General features: G+C 56.6%; 3 protein-coding genes across 3 annotated transcripts; 2 read left to right on the forward strand and 1 right to left on the reverse strand.

The window, feature by feature from the left end:
- Positions 1 to 1,322: 1,322 nt before the first annotated feature.
- Positions 1,323 to 3,230, forward strand: MYCTH_2305028 (uncharacterized protein). Its single transcript, XM_003663242.1, has 2 exons — positions 1,323 to 1,756; positions 1,846 to 3,230. Exons 1-2 carry the CDS (start codon positions 1,565 to 1,567, stop codon positions 3,079 to 3,081), a joined length of 1,428 nt encoding a protein of 475 aa, XP_003663290.1. The 5' UTR covers positions 1,323 to 1,564; the 3' UTR covers positions 3,082 to 3,230.
- A 645-nt stretch (positions 3,231 to 3,875) lies between these two features.
- Positions 3,876 to 5,218, forward strand: MYCTH_2118512 (uncharacterized protein; the record flags this gene model as incomplete). Its single annotated transcript, XM_003663243.1, has 3 exons — positions 3,876 to 4,130; positions 4,312 to 4,772; positions 4,873 to 5,218. The coding sequence occupies 3 exons, from the start codon at positions 3,876 to 3,878 to the stop codon at positions 5,216 to 5,218; spliced, it is 1,062 nt and encodes a 353-aa protein (XP_003663291.1).
- Positions 5,219 to 6,302: 1,084 nt separating this feature from the next.
- Positions 6,303 to 10,469, reverse strand: MYCTH_2305032 (uncharacterized protein). Its single transcript, XM_003663244.1, has 8 exons — positions 10,403 to 10,469; positions 9,782 to 10,061; positions 9,414 to 9,606; positions 8,083 to 9,353; positions 7,732 to 8,010; positions 7,119 to 7,668; positions 6,677 to 7,066; positions 6,303 to 6,373 (listed from the first exon to the last, which is right to left on the reverse strand). Exons 2-7 carry the CDS (start codon positions 9,791 to 9,793, stop codon positions 6,696 to 6,698), a joined length of 2,676 nt encoding a protein of 891 aa, XP_003663292.1. The 5' UTR covers positions 9,794 to 10,061; positions 10,403 to 10,469; the 3' UTR covers positions 6,303 to 6,373; positions 6,677 to 6,695.
- Positions 10,470 to 14,821: the final 4,352 nt, after the last annotated feature.

Here is a 14,821-nt window from a genome sequence, read left to right on the forward strand (position 1 = left end):
TTTCAAAGTCGTAGGGAGTAATTACCTGTGCCACGTAACCGTGGCTGCCGTATTGGTTGAGCATGGGCGAGCCTCGAACGCCGAGTGCGCAGGACCTGCGCCAGGCACGGACCAGCAGTCAATCACCAACCAGGGCTTGGCGCTACGTCAAGGGTGCTTTATGCACGTTCAGATCGGTGCCCCGCGCTTGTGTTTCAGTTCCTCATAATGCATCACGAACCTCGACCGAAGCAGTTTCTCCCAAGGATGAGGTACCTTCGACGGAAATGGATATTACATCTCAGCCCACCCGCAGCAAGCGAATCCAAACAATCACATGCATGCCTTTGTTAGGTTGCCACTTTCGAGGCTGGCCAGTGTTTGCACCTCCACTACTCCGTACTGACTAGCGTTCTCATATCAGCCCCAAGACCCGTGGCAGACACATCGGAATGATCGGCTCAACGAAACGGCTGCCCCCGTGTAATCTGTGTCCACGCCACCCATGCGGCTCTCCAACGTTGCAGCAGGCCGCGCGTCAATATACACTATACCCACATTCCGGGGATAACGGCCCTCGACAAGACATACGGATTCATCACTACAGGAATCCGTACAGGAACGTGCTACATTTGTTATGCGACTCCGTACGAAGTGCTCCGTACATCTCGCGCTGGTTCTTGTGAGGAGGCTCCGCAGACCGAGAGACAACCGAAGCCCAACAAAGGGACTTTTCCTCTACCTGAGAAATTGGAGATTGCGTCATCTTGGGTCTCTGGAACCATCTTTGGAAGCTTAATCTTGCAACAATGTTCGGGGGGGTCCCCTGCACGACCTTGGAGCCGCCAAGGAGAGGGTACGTCAGGTCGCCCTCTACGTCCGTACACTACTACACTAGTGTACAACTACACTACACTCCGCAGTAAACCCATTACCTTTTTCGCTTTCGTTTCGTCTGGGCATTTTGTTTCCAGCGTCTGGGCAGTGCCTCGGGCATTGTCTGGCTTCTGATACTCGGCCTTCCCCTGCCCGTGGGACCGGGTGTTGCATATGCCGAGCCGCGGCCATGTCGAGCAGAGGCGAACCAACCATCTCATCCATCTCATGGCCCTCGTTAACCGTATACGGGGTGCATACTCGGTACTGCGTACATTACATACTTACCTAGGTTAGGTAGTTATATCCACGAGACATTTTCTCTCACCCTCGTCGCCTCACAGCCAATTCTCTCACGCCTCGACCAGACTAGCTGTTTGCCCTCGTTCTCCCCCGTTGGCCACCGATTCGTCCCTCGCTCACTGCCCCATCACCCTGGGCCTCGGACGGATCGGACCAGCGGTCTTTGGTCTTGGTCAGCAAACGCTGACGGAGGAGCATCTCGTGCTGTACTGATGATGACGAATGCTGCCGGCGGCTCGCCTGCACGTTCGAGACACAGCCTCAAGGTGCTCGCCACTCTTCCCAGCCCTACACAGTATAGGCCCGCCCGCGTGTCCTATTTTTGTGCCTTCTTCTCCATGTTGTCGCACCCACTAGACCGCCGGCTGTGTCAAATCACGACCCGTTTTCTGGCGAGGCGAGAGACATGAGGTCAAGCTCGTTATTGGTCGCCCTGGCGACCCTCATCCAGATAACGCATGGGCTAGCACTGCCGGAAAGGCGCCATGGGCCGAGCGTGCTGGGTCTGGAGATGCAGCGGCGGGCTCCACGGAACCCGTTGCACAGGGACAAGAGGCGGAGGAAAAGAGGAACCTTGGAGGTCGGCCTGGACAATGAGGTGTGTGCTTGCTCGACTGCCCGACGGACATGACTTTTCTTTCAACAACCAACCCACCCACTCACCCACCACGCTAACGCCGTTCGCAGGAAACCTTATACTTTATCAACGGGACCGTCGGCACGCCTCCGAAACCAGTGAGGCTACACATCGACACCGGCAGCAGCGACCTATGGGTCAACACGCCGGCCTCGGAACTCTGCGCGTCGGCGAACGACCCGTGTGCCTTTGCGGGTACGTATTCGGCCAATTCGTCCTCGACCTACCAGTACATCTCCAGCAACTTCAACATCTCGTACGTCGACGGCAGCGGGGCAAGCGGAGACTACGTCTCGGACACGGTCACCATCGGCAGCCAGAAGATCGACCGCCTGCAGTTCGGCGTCGGCTACTCGAGCACCAACGACCAGGGCATCCTCGGCATCGGCTACCCGCTCAACGAAGTCCAGGTGGGCCGTGCCGGCCTGCGGCCCTACAACAACCTCCCCGCCCAGCTGGTCGCCGACGGCGTCATCCGGTCCATGGCCTACTCCATCTGGCTCAACGACCTCGACGCCAACACGGGCAACATCCTCTTTGGCGGCGTCGACACGGAGAAGTACGCGCCGCCGCTCCTGTCCCTCCCCGTCGAGTCCGCCTCGGGCGTCTTCTCCGAGTTCATGATCACCCTCACCGGCCTGAAGCTCGGCTCCCAGACCATCGGCCCCTCCGACCTCGCCATCGCCGTCCTCCTCGACACGGGCTCCTCCCTCACCTACCTGCCCGACGCCCTCGTGTCCGACATCTACGCCGCCGTCGGCGCCGTCTTCGACGGCGACGCCAACGCCGCCTACGTCCCCTGCTCCCTGGCCCGCGACGCCTCGGCCCCGCCGCTCACCTTCACCTTCAGCGAGCCGGCCATCGCCGTCGGCATGGACGAGCTCGTCCTCGACCTCGTCACCGCCTCGGGCCGCCGGCCCACCTTCGACAACGGCACGCCCGCCTGCCTGTTCGGCATCGGCCCCGCCGGCGCCGGCACCTACGTCCTGGGCGACACCTTCCTCCGCTCCGCCTACGTCGTCTACGACCTGGACAACAACGAGATCGCCCTCGCGCCCACCCGCTTCAACTCGTCCGCCACCCGCGTCGTCGAGATCGGCACCGGCCAGGACGCCGTCCCCGGCGCCACCCGCGTCAGCAACCCGGTCAAGGCCACCGAGGGCCTGCGCGGGATGAACGCCAAAAAGAACGCCGCCGCTGCCGTTGCTGGTCTCGGCAGCGGCGGGATGCGCCTCATGGTGGCGTGCGCGACTCTTGTGGTTGTCGTGGTGGGTGGCTTGGTTTAAAATTGTTATTGCTCCTCACGAGAAAATGAAAGAAGAAGAAAAAGATGAAGAAAGGGTGAGAGGTGTATGCAAACAAGGTTTTGGTGCATTTGCATTTTGCATTGGGGTTGGCGTTCTGGGGGGGATGTTAATTTTTTTTTTTTTCTTGGGAGATTGGTCGGAAGAAGTGATCGGTTTATTTCTGTGTTAAGATCCGCGGCGAGCATCATCCGAAGGGTTCATGCCCGTGCCATATATCATATATGGCTGGAGGGCCACAGCTTTGTAACAATATATGCAAAGGGGTCCGGGTCCGGGGCGGTTTGTTGTTCGATTGATTCCCTGGCTCGGTCACCCTGGAATTGTGAGGGCGTGACGATGCGTTCCCGGGCACAGAATCGAGTTTATGGTGTATTTCTACAGAATACGGAATTTGCATGCTTTGGTGTCTTTCTAGAGACTCCTATCAAAGAAACTCGTCGTCTGCATCGCAGCTTTTTCCCAGCAACCCACGCCTGTCTTCCCCCTCCAATTCAATTGAACTGGTTGCACCAATCTGCCTTACGAGTCACGGGGTACTCTGACAAGGCATCCAGTCTGTGATGCACGGTAACTATCCGTATCCACGTGACTCCGTGTCTGGCAGACGCGTCTGCCTACACTAGTCCCAGAGTTGCGGCCATTTAGAGAACCCCACATTCGCTTGATCGCCTGCTTTTATGTATGTACTCCGTACGAACGCAGTCGGAAAGATAACTGTGTTTTTCTCTCTCTAACAACAATATTCAACGCCAACACCACCGGCATTCAGCAAGATGGCATTCGGAAACGGCAGCACCCTTAGCTCTGCAGCCAAGGGTATGCTAGACAAGGATGTTGTCTTGCCCGGCGGTCCCGAAGACACCATCTCAGCGTTGCGCTGGTCGCCCGTGGCCAACCACTTGGCGGCCGCGTCCTGGGATGGCAAAGTCTACGTCTATGATGCTACCAACTCGACTTCGACCGACACCATCAAGGGCGTCGCCGCCATCACTGTCGGCTCCCCCGTCCTCGACTGCGATTTCAGCAAGGTAAGTCCGCGATGAGTCTAATCCCGCAGCTTCCCGATCGATCGAGGACCATGTTCCGATCTCTTTTCCTCTTTCGCCGACGAACAAATACGAACGGTTCCAAATAAAATAGGCAAGTTTCCAAGCTAGCTATCCATGCGTGGCAGCCATTGGAACATTGATTTCTAATCCCTAGGAACAGGACGGAACCGTCGCTGCGGGCGCCGCAGCAGACAAGAAGATACATCTCATGGACCTCAACTCGAGCCAAACCATGACGCTCGAGGCACACACGTCGCCCGTCCGCGCCGTCCGCTTCGTCCAAGTCCCCTCGGCCAACGCCCCCATCATCGCCTCGGGCTCCTGGGACAGGACGGTGCGGTACTGGGACATGCGCCAGCCGCAACCCATTGGCGCTCTCCAGCTGCCCGAGCGCGTCTACTCCATGGACGCCTCCGGCCCGCTGCTTGCCGCCGCCACGGCCGACAACCACATCCACCTCGTCAACCTGCACGGCAACCCGCTCCAGCTGTCCAAGTCGGTCAAGTCGCCCCTCACCCACCAGACGACTTCCGTCTCGGTCAGCGCGGACGGTTCCCGCTGGGCGATCGGCGGTATCGACGGCCGCTCTGCCGCCCAAGTCGTCGATGAGAAGGATAAGAGGTATGTTAAAACCCTCCCCCACACCCCGATCAATAATAATATCCCATGAGAAAGTTTTTCCTGGTCGCTGACACACACACACTCTCTCTCCCCTATCCAGCCTCGACAACCTGCAGTTCAAGTGCCACCGCGAGCCCCACCCCACCAAGAAGGGCCACACGGACGTCTACGCCGTCAACGCGGTCGCCTACTCGCCCGCCCACAAGGACGTGCTCGCCACGGCCGGGTCCGACGGCACCTACTGCGTCTGGGACGTGCGCAAGCGCCAGCGCCTCCGCTCCTTCCCCAAGCTCGCCGGTCCCGTCACGGCCCTCGCCTTCGCCCGCGACGGCATGGCCCTGGCCTACGCCGTCGGCTACGACTGGGCCAGGGGCTACCAGCACAACAGCGTCACGGCCGAGCGGAAGGTCGTCCTGCACCGGTTTGCCGAGGCCGTGAAGAAATGAAAAAAAGGAATGGAGGAACAAAGACGGGTTGGGAAATTGTATTCTTTTTTGCGGAGGACCATTTGTTGGGAGACAATGACGGGGGGGACCTGAACGGGGCGAAGAGACCATGGAAGGTCATGGTCAACAAATCAATCAATCGCTGCCTGAACCAAAGAGCATAAAATGCTCTACCGAAGGAGGGATACCATAGGGCCTGTAACTGGACGATTACGGCTTTTTCGTGGTGGGATTTTCGCGGTTTCTATTCTCATTTGCGAGGAAGCCTGGAAGCGTCACCGGATGTTATCATTGGGATCTGTCATTGGAGACACTCTGGGTGTTGACAGCGGGTCAGGAGCAAGATTTCTTCTGTCATTGGGGAAAGTGAAGGAGGGAAATATATCTGGCAGATGAAAGACCGATACGCCCTGGGTAACCGGCATTGTGGGATGACGGAGATCATGTTACCTCATTTCTTTGCCTTTGTTTGGAGCGTCATGGAAACTCAGGCAGAGATCAATACATCAGGTTCCCAGTCTCTCGTAATACATGTGCACCTTCCAGGAATACGGCTGTGGACTTTCCGTTAGCTCCGAGCCTTCGAACGGCGGACGATACGCCCCCCCGGGGGGGGGGGGGGGGTTGGTCAAGTTGTCAGTTAGGGTGCCTGTCACTTCCTGGAATGTTCATGTCATGGCTTCAGAGGAATATGCCATTGCATCCCAATGGTTCATCATCACTTGCATATCGGACCAGAGCGGGTTCTCTCCCTCGATGCCAATTCAGGCATGATACAAGTGGGACGGAAGAAAAAAAAATGAACGAGCAAAAGAACAGGCCCAAGACAAAAAATATGTTGCGCTATGTTAATGATGATCTGACAACAGTTCCATCCCTGTGCCCCGTTTCCCCTTTCCGAAACCCGTCCCTGACGCCTTCGCTTTTGCCCGACCGACAGCCTTCATTACATACGAGAATCAATTCTGAGAGAAAAAGACCCAGTAACCGATAGACGTCCTTCACAACTAGACTACGATGAGGACCCCGGGGTGAGGTATCCGTCCAGTCCCGTCCAGCCCAATACATACGCGAAACCCCAGTACTGATCCAGCCGTCGTGAAACGAACAATCGTTCCGTGTGCGTATTTGTGCATGACAGAAAATGAACACATGCTGTCTCCTTCCATTTATTACCTTGCCATTCTTTGCAGGAGCGGGAGATAAGGGGAAATGGAAATAAAAATGAGAAAATTGACCGTGTCGTCATGACGCAATGCCCACTTGGGTGCCAGCTTCGAACAGGCCAGGAACTAACAGGACAACGCATGGCAAAATAGACTGTGTCCGTTGTCGCTGATATTGCTTCTGTGCCGGTTTCCCATGAGATTAAAAACGATCTATCCCGAAAAAGTCCGGTGTGGAGAACACGAAGTGAAGCGGGCCACCAAGGAGCCCGATGAATGATGAATCCCTCACGTGTCTGGTTTCAGCACTGCTATGAACCGTGAGAAGCGGCTTCTTTGCTGGCTGGCTGCCCATTGGCATGGTCGACAGCCTCCCCATTCAAGAATGGTGGGCTGCTCGACGGGGTGCTTAGTGGGCTGTTAGGATCCATGGTCAAGTTTGGGGTTGGCGCGGCCGATTGGACATCGACGTGCAACCCAGGTGATGTTGGTGCTGAAGAGGATGGGGTAGGAGTGTTGCTGGCAGCTGCAGATGCGGGGACTTGGGACTCGGCGACCAGACGCTCCATGGCTTCGATCTGCTTGCTGGTGGCCCCAGACTTTCTGAGAGACTGGAGGTGCGATGCCAGCTTGTTGACCAGCACCATCCGGTCTTGGCCCTGGAGTGCCTTGACGAGTTTTTCTTCGGCTCACGTCAGCAGGAGCGCGTCCTAAGCGGTCGGGGGAGAGCTTACGAATTACGTAGTTTCCAAACTGGTCCTTCATCAACTGGAACAGGGGGCTGTTGGGCTCCTCTCCCATCAGCTTGTCCCTGATGGCCCGTTGTTCTTCCGGAGTACCAAGCATTATGCACTTTTCCACCACGTTCGACGCGTTTTTGTGCCTTGAGAGCATCAGGAGCTGGGGCGTGACGACTCCGATCATCTTTGCGCGGTCCTCGGGCCGTCCTTTCTCGAGGACGTGCTGGATGACGTAGTTGCCGTACATATCCGTCACCAACGATTGGGCGCTGTTGTGCAGCTCCACCATCAATGCGGCCTTGTCTGCTTCGGTTCCGTGCTCTAAGATCCTCTGAATGACCCGGCATCCAAATTGGTGAGAAGCGAGCTCGTAGACGCGGCCCTTGAAACCCGTCATTATGAAGTCGATGTGTTCGCGGGGCACCAGAACGATGGCCTGCTGAATCACATGGTTTCCGTGCTGGTCCTTGGCGACTTTGAGAAGGTCCGATTCCAGTTCCTTCACTAGCTCGGTCTGCTGCTCGACCAGTACATGTTCGAGGGCCTGCTTCGTTGTTAGTCCTGGGCATATCAAGCCAAGATGTAGGGAGTTGTAGGGAGTGCTCACCTTTTGGACTACCCGGCAGGCATACGGCTGCATTGATAGGTCGACTACCTTGCCTTTCATGGCACTAGCCAGGACTTTCTTTTGGACCTGATCTCCATACTCGAACAGCTTCTGCATCACGTAATTGCCAAATACGTCTTTCATCAGCTGGATTGCGTTCTTCTCGATCTCCGCGAAGACCTGATCCCTCTCATCGCTATTGGCCGTCTCGAGCTTCTGCTGTATGAAGCGGGATGCTTGTTGATCACCGCTGAACTCGACAATGTGACCCCAAATGTCCTACGAGCTGTTAGTCAATACGTGCTGTCCCCTAGTTGATACACCGACTGGTGGCGGATAGATTGTCCTCACTTTGAGCTCCCAGCGTTTTGATTTAGGGCTGTGCTTGAACTCGTGAAGGAGGGCGCTTCGGAAGCTGTTTCCCGGCGCCTGGTCCCTCATTGGACGAGTCGGAACTCCAGGAAGACCAAGGCCGTAAGGCGGAAGAGCAAGGCCGTATGCCCCCATTGTTCTCGGGTCGCCGTACTGTGCGTAGGCGGCCTGGATTGGCGAGAAGTTTTGCTGGTAGAAGAGGTTGTTGAAGAAAGAGGTTGCCGGCTGCTGAACGAAGGCATCGCCAAGCCCTCGCCGAGCGAGCTCCGCAGGCATCCTCGGGTCCCGCGATGTCGGTCGCGACCATGCATCGCTAGGCTGTGGAGTTGCCGCGAAGCCCCTGGGGCTGTTCAATCCACCACCAGCACGGTAAGCGCTCCCCGCTGGCGAGTTCCGGCCGGTTATGGAGCCTCGCTTATCGAGACCGGAGCCGTTGGCGTACGTGTTTTTCACATAGCCGTTGTCGTACCCTTGCCCGTTCTCCCATGACTGCGAGCCGGGGTTGAACTGGAAGTTCTGGGCACCATTGTCATAGGGCAGTGCGTCTTGTAAGCCATTCGTGGACCCGTTGGGAGCATTATCAAGCGCCATCATCCCCAACGATTCCACTAACTGGGCATGATTTTGGCGCTCGGCACTCTGATCGAAGCCCATGTTGTGATGTGTTGACAGCGTGGAGCCGGCGAGAGACGGCCGATGAGAATGATACCCAGGAGCCGCGGATCCGTATATGTCGTTGAGGTTGAAAGCGTTGGTCTGCCCAGGGGCGTCCGAGCCGGCGAGTCCGGATATCGACTTGCGTGAAGGTCCGCTTCCAACTGCGTTTAGGGATGGGTCATGCGCCTGGCGTGGGGCGCCTATTGCGCGCGGTGCGAACGTATTGTCGAACTTCCGCTCCATGTTCGTAAAATGTTCTCCGTCTCCCTCTTCCGCGTAGCCTGGGAACCCAAGAGGGTACTTGAAGTTGCCGTTAGAGGAATCCACCGTCGTCGTAGCTGGGGGCTTCGAGCCGACCGGAGCCCTCTGGGCCATGGTCGGCGCGCCCGGGAAGAGTCGAGAGAGACCGCCATTGGTATCGTTGGTGGAGGCCTCGGATTTGCTTCGCGGCGATGTGTTACCCGAGAGGCTGCGTGTTTGTGTGGTATCGGCGGCCGGATTCCAGTAGGCAGACGAGCCCCAGGTGTCAAGGTCGGCGACGGAAGTGAGGGCAGCGGAGCCTAAGCCAACAGTGCCGAACGGATTCATCGCATCTGTGAAGCTGTTAGTCGGCGGGCCCGCAGCTTGTGGCAGCACCCCGCGTGCAGACACACCTCTGGGCGTCGCCACGGGCCGGGTATTGGCAAAGCTTCCAGGAGTGCTGTTGTTCCATGGCCTTGACGGTGGCAAGCCCGAGAGGATTGTGTTTCCTAACCCTTGTTGTGGGTTGTGGTCCCCGAGCCCTTGCTGCGAGCCGTGACTTCCGTTAGGCATGCCGGTGTAATCGGTAAGCCGACTGCGTCGTGACTATGAGGGTAGTTCCAAAAAGTCAGTTTGCGGAAATACTTGTTAAAAGGCGTGATGGGTTCGGGGGTGTGCTGGGGGAAGCAAGGGACACGACTAATCGTCACGATGTGATTTGGCAGACTGCCTTTCGAAGCAATAACATAGGGGGATGGCTTTCGAAGCGGTGTTCACGTACATTAGCCGCCATGGTGCTCGGCGATGTGTCCGTAGTGGTATAACTCATCGAGTGGACAAGGGAGATGGGGGAAGGTGGCGGAATGTCGAAAGTGTATGGGAATGGGCACGGAGGCCTGTCCGCCCCAAGGTTATAGTACTCGACGTTGATGCGGCAGAGTCAACCGCGACTCCGCGACCGCGTAACTGGTGGTGTAGTGGAAAGGTCGAGCGGACCGTCGTTTCCTCGAACGGTCAAGTATGGATCTATGGTTGGGTATCGAAGGGCGGATGAAGGAAGACTACGGGCAAAATGGAACGAGGTCAGCGTACAAGAAAGGAAGAGCCAAGCAGCTGGGAAGCGGGTGGGGGGTTTGTTGGGTGCAGGATTGGTAAGGCTGATGCATCCCACACCCAGCCCAGTAACTAAGGTTGAGGAGGGAGGTGGGGAGGGGGGGAGGCGGTAGAGTAGCCTGCTAATCCTCGGACGCTTAACAGGTGCCCGGGGGCCTTAAAAACGTAGTGAGAGGAAGGTAGCGGGCTCGGCGAAGCCAGGCCCCGATAGCGCATCGGTCCTGAGCTTGAGTGCTGCTGGCTGGGTGGTTCCATGCAGGTCGGGTCAAGTAAGCTATGCATCACTTACTTCTGGGGCGCGCGCCTGGCACCGGTACTGTACTTGTAGGTAGTAGGCTGGAGCGCGGCCCACCAACCCAACCTCCTTCGAACACCAGACACCTCTCCACACTATCGAACCTCGCCAGGATGCGCGCAACAGATCGCGCATTCAGAAGAGAGGGAAGAAGAAGAGATATCGTATGTAGTGGGATCGAGTTGAGTTGCGCTCAGGAATAGGAGGAATAGATGCAGTCGCAAGAGACGGAAGGGAATGTGAACAATGGACAGGAATCAGCTTGCCCGACGCAAACGTACCTTTTGGGGCGGCGGGTTTTGCCGCCCACCAAGCAGGGCAAGCAGGGTTGCCGCGTTGGGTTCGCGACTGGGCGAGCACGCAACAAGGGAGGATGGGCAAGGAAGGAAGGGGGTGAGGCCAAGGTACCCGAGCCTTTCCTTTTTCAGTCCAGGGGACCGGGATGGGTTTAAGATCCAGGGCAGCGACGCAGGGCAGGGTCGGTTGGCGGACCCTTGCAACCGAAAAAAGAAAGTTTTGTGGGGGCTTGAGGAGTCGTCTCAAGTCTGCGGATAGCCCTTTTTTAGGTGTACTCAGTTTGGGTACGGAGTACTTTCTAGAGCAGGGGATCTTCTTTTCAAGTCCGGGGCCGGATGCGGCGTTCCCAGATCTCAGGGCAACCTGAAATCCCGACTAGGCAGGGCAGATAACCAACCACAACCTCAGGCTTGGGGGCGCATTCGCACTGTACAACCGGGTGGACTGCGACCTGCGACAAGTGGAGTGGAGATATGCTCACCGCGCAATCGGTTCGATGACGAAACTCCACAAACTTTGGTGCAGGAAGTGCTGTTGGCTGTTGCGGCGGGACGACGTCGAGAGTAAGCGGCCAGTGTCGGGACAAACGAATCGTAGCGATGAGGAGAGACGAGAAGACGGGGGGAGAGATTCCTTTTCTGGGCGATGGGGTTCCGTTCCCTGGTCGGTGTGGGTGATCCCAAGCTCTCTGTGCGGGGCCGCCTTGCGCAGGAGGTAGTCTCGGCAGCGAAACGAAACGGGGCTTTGCTCGGTGCTGCAGGCCCATCAGTGCTGCGTGGTCAGTGACACAATCTGGAGCAACATGTGCAGGGCAACACGGAACCTATGTAGGTACGGAGTAAGGTAGGTAGGGATGTACAAGTACGGAGTACGGAGTACTGTGTATGTTCGAAGTACGCGATTCAAGCAATCGGCCGTTGGCCCAGTCGCAATTCCGGGTTCTTCGCAATGTCGCAGGACCGATCCGTCAACTAAATCGCTTGATTCCCTCGAATGTCTTGTGCATCTCAGGCCGTGCCGTTCGTTTCTCGTCGCTCGCTCGCTGCCGGAGTGTGGGGACAAATCGGGATTGGGAAACTGTTGGTTGGCTCGAGCCTTGCCAGGTAGTTCTTCTCTGATGGTTGGCTGTGCTGAGCCTCAAACTTCCCAAGTGGACGCCAGGCCGTGGTCGAGGGTAAGCGAGCGGCGATCCAAGAGGCGCTGGTGCAGGAATGCGTGCCTGGTCCGGCGCTGTGCCGCTGCGTCTCGGCGAGTGTCTGTTAGTAGTGTTAAACAAGGATGACGATTGAGGGGAGGAGAGTTTGAGCTAAACGTACTGTACAGGCTAAGCTGTTGTAGAGGAGCAGCACCCAACTCTTACAAGTGCCGCATCCGCCGGCCTTGTTCCTCGTTCTTCTGGGCTGCGCTCGACCCGATCGGGGTCCGAACTGGCGTTGCAAATTCGCCCGCCAACCAGAGCGTTATCAAGGCGACCCCCCCGGTAGATAGGACGGGAAACGGTTGAAGAATGAATCAAGCTCTTCTCTGTCGAAGAAAAGGAAGAATTTGCAACGCGAGCCAACGGTTATATGTTTTGTACAACTAGTTACGTACAATTCCGAATTTGTCACTTCGGCCCTCTCTTCCCAACAATGGCGAAGCAAGGCAGAGCTTTAATAATGGGAAAACTCGGCTCCCTCTGGCTTGAGGTCATGGCACCAAGAGGGGGACAAGCTCCGGCCCTTAATCTGTATCTGTGCGAGTGGAGTGAGCCCTGTATCATACACAGTGGCCGTCAGACGGGGAAGACGTAGAGGACCACTTGTGTTTCCTGCCGATGGCACACCATGCAGAAAGACACAGGCTCAGTGTCGGCTCACACATTATTCTTCGGAGCACATGTCGGCGGGCGATATTCAGCGAAGGGGGCAGAATCTGGCGTCAGATGATGCAATAGCCCGGGTCGGGCAACCTCTTGTTCCCCTCCTTCGCCCGGGCTCCGTCGATCCATGGGTGTTCCCGCTGGCATGGGGCAGCTGAAGGTCAGTTGTACATACATACTTGGCACTGCACCGTGTTTGTTTTGGCGTCGTGAGTTGCCTCGCTCCCTCACAGAAGGCAAGGGGCGCAATGCTGTGCTATCGTTCGAACCATTCTTCCCGCCCACAGAAGAAGCCCTGCCCCCCAATAGACCGAAGAAATATCCGTCGTCTTTGTCATTATCTATGACAGGCTGGGAACTGCGATCCGGACTAACACAGATGCCTTGAGTGCTCTGCTTCTCGTCCATCTTCCCCCTCACCTGCGTTCAACGGAAGCAGCATGATCTGAGGCGAGACTCCCAAGCAGTCTCCCGTTTTGTGACACCCGGCCGACATCTATGGCGACTGTTACCGTGGTTGCAAGTTTCAGGAAGCAAACGCACTCCATCATTGTACAACACTGTTTGCTCCTTTGAGGTTCCCTTTTTGTCACCTTTGTCTTTGGGCTACTTTTTTTCTCTCTCCTCCACCACCCAACCGCTGGAAGCCCCAAATCATGCGGCGCACATCCTTCCGGTGAGGATGCTGCAAGTATCAGCAGACGCGGCATTGTAGGAGGGTCTTTCTCATCTCGCCCAGCGCGCCTTCCACTGTTAGGGGCTTAACTTCTCGCATGCCACCATGCTTGTTATTGCTGAAATCACTGACCAGTCGGTTGGCTGCAGAGTATAATTATGTTTCAGAGGGCGGATAGAAAACGCGCGGCACCCAGAAAACCGCCCAAATTGGAGCTTTACCCCCCCCCCCCCCTTTTTACCTATACGAGCTGTAGGCGCACCAGTTAGGCCGGTGGTAGTTGTGTAGTATGTCCAGTCTGTAACAGGTAAATGGACATATCTTTTCATGTTTTGCTGATATACTGCTCGAGCATGTGTCTTCAAGAAACCAGCGTCGCTAGACCGTTTTGGCAGGGGAGCAATGAGGGTTGTCGGGCAGCAGCTTGGCTGTTCGCTTCTGTATCGGCCATGATTGTCCTCTTTACCCGCCTGTTTCCTTTTCCCTAGGTCAAGATAAGAAACAAGACGGTCGGCGAAGGGGAGGACCCAAACGTCTAGTGCTCGCTTGCCACAGGACCTTCAATCTGCATTGAGCCACCCGGTAAGGTCTCCCCAACACCTGGTGCGGCTCGCGTCAAGCCCATCTGTGGAACTCCGAAGTCACTGACCTAAGCACCATGTTGCCGCTCCCAAATGCACGTCGAACCTTACAAATCCCGCAGGGCGGAAAAAAAAAGGCAGTCGTTGGAGCATCAGAGCAGGAGTGGCGATGTTGCAGTGTCATGACATGACGAATGTTTGCTAGCCAAGTGAAGTTGTCTTGACCATTTGCGTCCCGCTAACATTTGGTTACTGCAGTACATTTCGAGGACATGATTCGATAGCGCACGCAGCTGTCAGTATCCCTTATCTTTCTCTTCGAACGCACTCGTCAGCAGGGGCATCAGGCGAGACAGACCGCGAGGCCGCATGTTACCGGCGGCAAGCAACTGATAGGTCCTGAAGTGTCCCATTGTGCTATCGCTGGATGCTCGGCAGTTTTGAAGCTGCAGGAGACGGCGTACCACGATAATACCAGTTCGCCGGAACGACCCTCTGAGATTTCGGATCGCATGGCACAGAAACAACCAGCAGCCCAGAGAGCGAAGCCGCTAGGAACAACACTCATCACAGCAGCGAGCACTACTCCGTACAGGACAGGTCATTGGGATGGAACGCGCTGTAGCGTTACATGGCATGCTTGGTCCTTGCCAGGTGGTGGTGTCAAGGTGAACTCGGCGGCGTAGTCGCGCACACTCGACTTGGCTCTTGACGGGGAGTTCTCCTTTTTATCGATCGGCTCACAAATCCCAACGCTGGGCGGCTACGCAGTCGAACAGGCCCACAACCAAAGCAGACTGGCTCGTTCGCGAGTGCTTCGCAGGAAAAAATGCGACCGAAGAAATTCTGGGAAAATTATAAGTAAAAGCGAGCTATACAAACCAGTCTTCTACTCCACCAAAGTCAAGAGCCGGGTAATGAGCGTGGATGTGCCGTTCATGCTGACCGGACATGGTCTGCGCGGTCTGGCCCAGGCCGGGGAAAGCTCTCTGCCCACA

Source organism: Thermothelomyces thermophilus, chromosome 3, assembly GCF_000226095.1.
Source record: "Thermothelomyces thermophilus ATCC 42464 chromosome 3, complete sequence".
NCBI lineage: Eukaryota > Fungi > Ascomycota > Sordariomycetes > Sordariales > Chaetomiaceae > Thermothelomyces > Thermothelomyces thermophilus.

Coding starts and splice junctions, on each gene's coding strand:
- MYCTH_2305028 (XM_003663242.1), top strand. CDS start 1,565: ATGAGGTCAAGCTCGTTATTGGTCGCCCTGGCGACCCTCATCCAGATA. Junction 1,757..1,845: donor AGGTCGGCCTGGACAATGAG/GTGTGTGCTTGC, acceptor CGCCGTTCGCAG/GAAACCTTATACTTTATCAA.
- MYCTH_2305032 (XM_003663244.1), bottom strand. Junction 7,669..7,731: donor CCTGCCGGGTAGTCCAAAAG/GTGAGCACTCCC, acceptor ACAACGAAGCAG/GCCCTCGAACATGTACTGGT. Junction 7,067..7,118: donor GTTTGGAAACTACGTAATTC/GTAAGCTCTCCC, acceptor CGTGAGCCGAAG/AAAAACTCGTCAAGGCACTC.